The following is a 7609-nucleotide window of genomic DNA, read 5'->3' as shown; positions in this document are numbered from 1 at the left end:
TGATAGAATATTGAGTGCTGACATGGTATGATTTGATTGGATAGTGGGAGTGATAGAAACTATCACTAGTGAACCACCCCTCCTCCTCTTATAATACAATAAATAATCAATGAATACAAATAGAATATACAATATAGTTACATAAACAAGTTAAATAAAATTATATCCACATACTTATAATACGATAAATAAACAATTAAAAGAATAAAGAATTGATGAATTCATCAGAAAGATACCATTGATGATCCAGTCTTGTCTATTGCTACTCCAACCCTATGATTCTATAAGGAGAATACCTAATTTTATTAGCTTCTGAAATGGTATCAAGATTAGGTGACCATGTTTGATCCTTAGATCTAACCAACTGCTTATACTCCTTCTGTAACTCAGGCGTACTACACAAACTAGTAGGCGCATGAATGCTTGTAACATCATTTTCTTGATCATTACCATGACCACCTCTACAACTAAGATGTCTTGCCATAAACTCAGGTTTCACCTTCATCAAAATACTCCCATTTGATCCATTTATGTACTCTAAAGGACCATCCTTGAGATCGGCTGCAGTACGCCTATGGTTCAGCGCAACAAAGGCAGATATGGAAGAAACTGAGAGGATCTCGGTAGAGAAGATATCAAGTGGAAGAACGAGATAGGTTTTGCCGGGAATGAGCTGGTCATCAATGGCCAAAGCTGGTATCGCGTGGCCGATAAAGAAGCGATCGGCATCACACACCATGCTTTCTGGGAACTCAAACATGATCTCGCCAGCTAATCTTCTTCTCCCAGTTAGGGTTTTGGTGTTCCCTTCCCAATATATAACTTTCACAAAAGACTCTTTGCTTGCCATGCAACAAGTACCTATTAGATTTCCCATATTATATATGTGTGAGATAGAGATATATATGAGGTTTGATTTGTGTTTTCCCCTTCTTTTCTGTAATTGGTTTATGTATGCAAAACTGTTTGAGAAAAATTAGGACATTGTTGTGTTGGATATATATAAAACGGCTGTTTGACTTTAGCAAAGAGTTGGTAGTGGCCAATGAGCCGCCATTAAACTTACATAAATATATAAAGGCTTATGGATTTTCCACGTTATAAACAATGGTATATTTTATGTTAATAATAATAAGTCAATAAACGTCTGTAGCGTAATGGTTTGGATCATATACCGTAGATAAAATAATCTTATTCCCACAACATACGCACAAGTGGGCATCAACCATTGTATCATCCTGTGTGGCTTTCTTAAAATATATGCATTTACATTGGTAAGTTGCATTTTGAGAAAAGGATATTGAAAACATAATCATTTACAAATTTGCTTTTCATTCAATTAGTTTTTTTTTTTTTTTTTTGAACGGCTGTTTTATTATCAAAGCTTAAGCAAGTTTCTCAAGCGTGAAAATGCAAAGTACACGAAGTAAATGAAAGATAAAAGGTTCCATGTGTTTACGACATTAGGAACCATATACTGATTACATTGGGAACGTTTTAAAATCAAAACTTCTCCACTTCGCCCAATCCAACTCCTGCACTTTGGCCCTCGAACGTATCCATAGGTAAGAGCATGATTTGATCTCACTGACGATTCTTGAAAAGGAGCAGTTAACGCCTTTGAAAATGAGCTCGTTTCGTGTTCTCCAAATCAACCAGCAGGTTGTGGGTAAGATAAGATACGTCGCTTTTCTTTTGGCTTTTCAAGTCTGATGCGAGCGAATGAATTCAAAAAGTTCCACAACACTGAGTAGGAACCTCCAGGGCCGTTCCTACATTTTTGGAGACCCTAAGCGAATTATAAAGTGGGGGCCCTAATTTCGCCGACAAACTCTCCTCCAATCCAGACGCCATGGGTGATTACCCTTACTTTTTCGCCTAGTGATAGCCGATAGCCTAGAAATTGAAAGCAGGTTGCTATGGGAATTGGGAACGTTTTGGGGCTTTAGGCCGCTAAATAATGATGATTAGGTCGATGGTGGTTGTGTTGTAATAGCTGGAAATCAAGGCGAAATGAACTTTCAAACTTGGCCTTTTTTTTGCCAAACAATATTTGATACATATAACTATATGTCTATATATAAAAACTTTCTAAAAATTCGGAGGCCCCCTTTTTTTTTTTTTTTTTGACCCTAGGCCCGTGCCTAGGTTACCAAGCCTATGGAGCTGGCCCTGGGAACCTCCGCATGGAGACCTTTATCCAAGTGAAAATCTGCAGCCATATATACCTTGCAAAATCACATGTAATCAATAGGTGGTCGATAGTTTCTTGGCGGGTGTTACATAAGGGAAACAAGGCTGTGGGTTTTGAAATATTTCTGATTAGCAATGCGTCTCGAGTTGTGATGCGATTAAGGACGAATCACCACAAAAAACAGTTAATTTATATAATGGATCCAATTGAGCCAAGGTAATACTTTTGTTTCAGGGATGCATTCAGTGGAGTCTAGTTCCAATCGGGGTTACGTACCGTGAATGGTTGAATCCCCTGCGCCATTCCATTGCCAAAAAGTTGTTGCATCTTTTATAGTACAACATCGTATCTGCTTCAAACATCTTTCCCAGTATGCGAGCGGTTGGGATCATACCAGCACTAATGCACCGGATCCCATCAGAACTTCGCAGGTAAACGTGTTTGGACGACAGTATATTACTAGAATGGGTGACCTCCTAGGAAGTTCTTGTGTTGCAACCCATTCATAAACTATTAGGTTAGAAATCATTCTATTACACAAATTCAATAAAAGAAATATGAAATAATTCTTAATTAAGATTTAGAAATCATAAAATGATATTTTAAAATATGTATGAAATTATGTATAAGTTACTCTTTTTATATTTTAAAATTTTAAATTAAGAAACAAATACGAAAAAATAAAATAAGTAAAATGGGGAAAATAACTTTGAACTCATAAAATTGTGACATATATTATAAGGGAAAAGATCAAATAGGAAGTTTATTTTGGCTAGGAAGTGTAGGAAACAATAAGATTAGGACATGTGGCAACATTTAAAATAAAGAAAAAGGGTATTTTAGTCAATCCAACCATTTCTACTTCCTTTTTAAAACCCAGTAACTTCAAAACCCACCATTTTTAAAACCCACCATTTTCAAAACCCACCATCTTCAACCATTTCTTCACTTTCTATCTTAATAATCACTACATTATAGTGCGATTTTCATCACCAATCAATGATTCAAACACCCGATCAACGTATTCTTCAGCTTTTTTGAAGAAAACTCAGTTCAATTTCATACAAAATCTCGTTTTTTTTCCGGTGATTTTGAAGATAATCACTCGATTCGTTCGATTCGAGGGCTGGTAAGTGTTTCAATCATTCAAAATTCGTCAATTGTTGAAGAAATCACTTCGATCCATGTAGAAATTCTTTAATTTCATTTTACCGATCTGGGTTTTTGATTTAGTCATTGCGTTTTACGATCTTGGCGGGGTCCGGGGGCAGCGCCCCTGGTAGCGGGGTCCCAGGGGCGGCAGCCGCTGGCGGGGTAATAGGGTCACTTTCCCTTATCCGTAGTTGTCCATGTTTAAAGCAACCTAAATATCTACACCATATTTAATGAATTAACTCATGATTATATCGAGTTTACTAGTTCTTCCGTATGATGTATCAGTTCATCATTACCTGCTGTAAAGCCCTAGTATATGAGCATTTATCATTATGGATCACATTTGGTGAGTGTTTAGAATGCAATATGCCTAAGTTGTTTTCCTTGCTCTATTTTGCCTTCATCTCTTTGACTGAACGGTAGTTCATATCTGAGCTCTCAAGGTCTCGTATTAACCCAGAGTACAAATATGATTATAGCATATTCACATGTAAGACTGAATCTAGAGAATCTTGATACGGGAGTATATTCTGAGGTGGGACACACGAATAAGTTAAGTGCTTAAAACACTAAATCTCGTATCTAGAATTAGTTGAATTTTATGTAAGAATTTAAGTAGATAAGTATACTGACAATCTAAGTGAATTGTTTAGAACTTAAAGTGTTTATAACTCAATGGTACTAGTGATTTGTCATAAATTGATATGATCCTCTGACGCAAACTCAAACAAAAATATTGTCTATAAATATTTCTTTACTGATTTATGCTTTATAAAATACAAAAAGATTTTGTTTCTACTTTATTTTCGACAACCGATGTCTGAGAGCTGAGTTTTAAAATCTAAGTATGCTGAACATGTTTCTAAAAAAATTAATAATAAACAAGTTCATTTTGAAGTTTTAAATGAAAAATCAAAAACAGTCTGTGAAATCTCCAAGGTTATTAAGTTAGACTTGGATGATTATTTGATAAAAGTTTTGGATTCTAAAATTGTCAAACACATCTGTGATAAAGGACCAGAAAATTGTTTTTGAGAGAAGTTTTAAAATTATTAAATGTGAGCAAGATTCTCGATCCAACAATATAACTAAGCCAGGTCATCGGTTCTGGAAAACCAAAAATCTTTCACTGTTAGATGATAAATCCAGATTTTTGTGAACAAACGATGTCCTGTTCAGTCACATATTTGAAATGCTCCAGCTTATCCATGTTACATGTTTAGAGCTAGATTTTTGAATATTGAACTTGAATTGTCAAATATCTTATAAATGGTTTGAGATTTGCAGATGAAAGAGCCAGATTATAATCCTAAGGGGGAGTATGAAGACGAGCTCAAAGCAAGGGGGAGCTTGCGAAAGCCAGGTAACTATACTGGAGGAGCTTGTAGAGTTAAAGCCAGGTGATGATCCTTGTAGCTGAAAGCACGGAAGATTAAAGCAAGCGGGAGCCTGTGTTGAACGAAAGGGGGAGCATTTAGAGCTGTTAGAGTAAAAATGGAGAGTCTGTGGTGCTGAGAATATCAACACTTCGTGAAGACTCAGAGAAAGAGAGATAGAAAAGTACGAGATTGACTGCAACAATATCCAAGGGGGAGTCTGTGAGTGCATATGTCTATCGCTTGCATCAATCACGTATCGTAGCTTAATCAGATGATACAAGACCGGTGCTGAACAGAGAAAAAGACAAAGTTGTTACATGTTATAGTACATTCGGACGGATGGACACAGAGTCCATCCGAACGAATGCATCAATTGTTCATCCGGAATTCTTAATAGTTTAGTGCATCCATCCGGATGGAGGCCCATCCGTCCGGATGGAGTCCATCCGCCAGCCTGGTTGATCCGGATGAGCATTGCCTATAAACAGGAGAGTAGGGTCTTGTCATTTGTAACTTTTGGGTATTCTTGAGGCGAACTCTGCCCGTTTGATTTCGCGGTATAAACATTGTTATATCTTCAATAGAAATCATCTTATAATTACATCTCCGTGTTCTATCCACACACGTGATTGGACTCCGCACATTTCACGTGTCCCTACACATTCAACGGTTAAGGAATCGATCCTAAATCAGATTTAACATATTATATGTTATTTTCGTTAGCATATGTACACGGTACATATACAAAAATTCCCAAATATGAAGAGAGAGAGAGAGAGTATCTCTAGTATTTTATTTATATAATTTTATTAATATTGTGACCCATATCTTACAAAACATTTCTTTTAGAGTTCTTGCTAAGATGCATCCTTTATATGTCTTGGAGATTATAACTATCACTACATATCCTCATCATAATGTTACTGGTTTGACACTAACAAAACATTTAGGCTAATTTGATACAATTCTTGGTTAGAATCTTTATTCGGTTTCCCTATTCAACATCATGATGCTTTCGAATCGTAATCAAGGACATTGCCTTCTCTTCGCTGACGTCACATAGACACTGACATTTACTTGTCAGTAGAAATTGAACACGGGGCATACTGGGCACTAGCGTCTCGCACTGAAGATAAGGCCCCATAGGCTACGGTTTTTTAGCCGTAGCTTATCATAAACCACCTTTATAATTCTTTTTTTGTTATTATAGTTTGCTAGTATATAACATGCGCTACAACTATTGAGTTTCGTGAGCTAAGCAAAATTTTCAACTTTTACAACATAACCCTACAAGTCAAACATTAACATCTTCTTAAAGCTCAACCAACTAGTGAATTCGCCATAAACCCTTGTTGTGAAAGAAATGTGGCATGCTCTGGACGTTCTGATACACTCTCCACAAATCAAAAGACTTTTAATGACCTCGTGAAGGTATGAACTGTTGGTAAAGGTTGAGGGAAAGGGATGCGGGTAAAGTTAACTAACGGGTCATAGATAGATCTTATGGAATGATTATGACCAGATAGAAGCTTAAAAGAACAAATTACCAACACGATCTATGTCAGAAAATTGTGCCAAATTCACCAGCAGATCAACGACGATTTTAACTCATGGATTAGTGTCATATATAACATCAGCGACGTTTGTTTCACCGAAGGATTAGGGACTACGTGTTTTGTTTGTTGGTGACGTCTAATTCTAAAAAAAGTATAATATAATAAAAAATTTTATGATTTTCCGTAAATGCAAATTACATGTTTTAAGTAAATAACAAATACCGCAGAAAAAAATTATTAAAGATATAATAGAACAACACTCCAATCAAATTATGTGACAATACACAAAATATGTTCAATATAAAAATTAAAGTAATTGGCTAAGTATAAGAGGAGTTAGAGAAAGAGAGGGCCATATATACAGGGTGGGAGGCTAAAAGAAAAAAACAAGTATACTCTATTAACCCTGTCTTAGAGCATTCACATTCTTTGCACCTTCCGTTCAACCTTCAATCTCTCCTGTTAAACGCTTTTACATTTGGTTCTTCTAATGTCATAATCTACCAACTCAAACACTAAATCAATAATTAGTAGTTTGTTGACGATAATTTTATCATGTATAAAAAAAATTATATAGTAACTGGACGATCGTGAAATAAAAGATTAAGGAGAATTGCATGTTGGATTTTATAGTTACAGCTTTATTATTTTTTATTCAAAAAATTGATGGGTGTGATTAGTTGAAGGAAGAAAAAAAATGGTGAGAGTTGTATATTTGAAGAAAAATAGATTAATCACGGGATATACTTTTTGAACAAATTTTTATATTTATATGTGGCATTTGCTGATATATATTTTAGAAGAGGTAGATGACACATAGGCCTTAGGGGTCCTAGGTCTTAATATGTGGCATTTGCTGATATATATTTTAGAAGAGGTAGATGACACATAGGCCTTAGGGGTCCTAGGTCTTATCTTCAACAAATCGCCGAACTTACGAGTGGTGAAATATATCCGCATGTGATAATTGAAAAAGACAACACGTTTAATGTGTTATTTTATACAATATCATAAACAATATGTCATTAACAAGTTTCGTCTAAAAAAGTCAGGGTTTATGTAGAAAAGTTGGCATCTAGCTAAGATATTTAAATGTTCAAAACGCCAAAACAAATTCAAGAATAAAATAATGATGACAGTGAAGATTTGAATGAGAATTTATATTACCATTTTTAATTTTTTTTCTTTTTCATTTTATAGTGTTTTATTATCAAATTATTTGTTGTTTGTTATCTAATTCTCTACAAATAAAATACATTATTATATAAAACGCCAAAAACTACAAACACCAAAACGCTAGTAGTATGAAAATTGTGAGAACGGGT

At 35.2% G+C, this 7609-nt stretch overlaps 1 protein-coding gene and 1 pseudogene across 1 annotated transcript; one reads left to right on the top strand and one right to left on the bottom strand.

Moving 5' to 3' along the window:
- Window positions 1-262: 262 nt before the first annotated feature.
- LOC110906658 lies at window positions 263-877 on the bottom strand. Its single transcript, XM_022151761.1, has one exon. The coding sequence runs from the start codon at window positions 875-877 to the stop codon at window positions 263-265; it is 615 nt and encodes a 204-aa protein (XP_022007453.1).
- Window positions 878-2574: 1697 nt separating this feature from the next.
- Window positions 2575-2695, top strand: LOC118487111 (annotated as a pseudogene).
- Window positions 2696-7609: the final 4914 nt, after the last annotated feature.

Source organism: Helianthus annuus, chromosome 14 (genome assembly GCF_002127325.2).
Source record: "Helianthus annuus cultivar XRQ/B chromosome 14, HanXRQr2.0-SUNRISE, whole genome shotgun sequence".
Taxonomy (NCBI): Eukaryota; Viridiplantae; Streptophyta; class Magnoliopsida; order Asterales; family Asteraceae; genus Helianthus; species Helianthus annuus.
The sequence above is the reverse complement of the archived record's forward strand: the minus strand, read 5'-3'. Positions and strand labels throughout refer to the sequence as shown.

Coding starts and splice junctions, on each gene's coding strand:
- LOC110906658 (XM_022151761.1), bottom strand. CDS start 877: ATGGGAAATCTAATAGGTACTTGTTGCATGGCAAGCAAAGAGTCTTTT.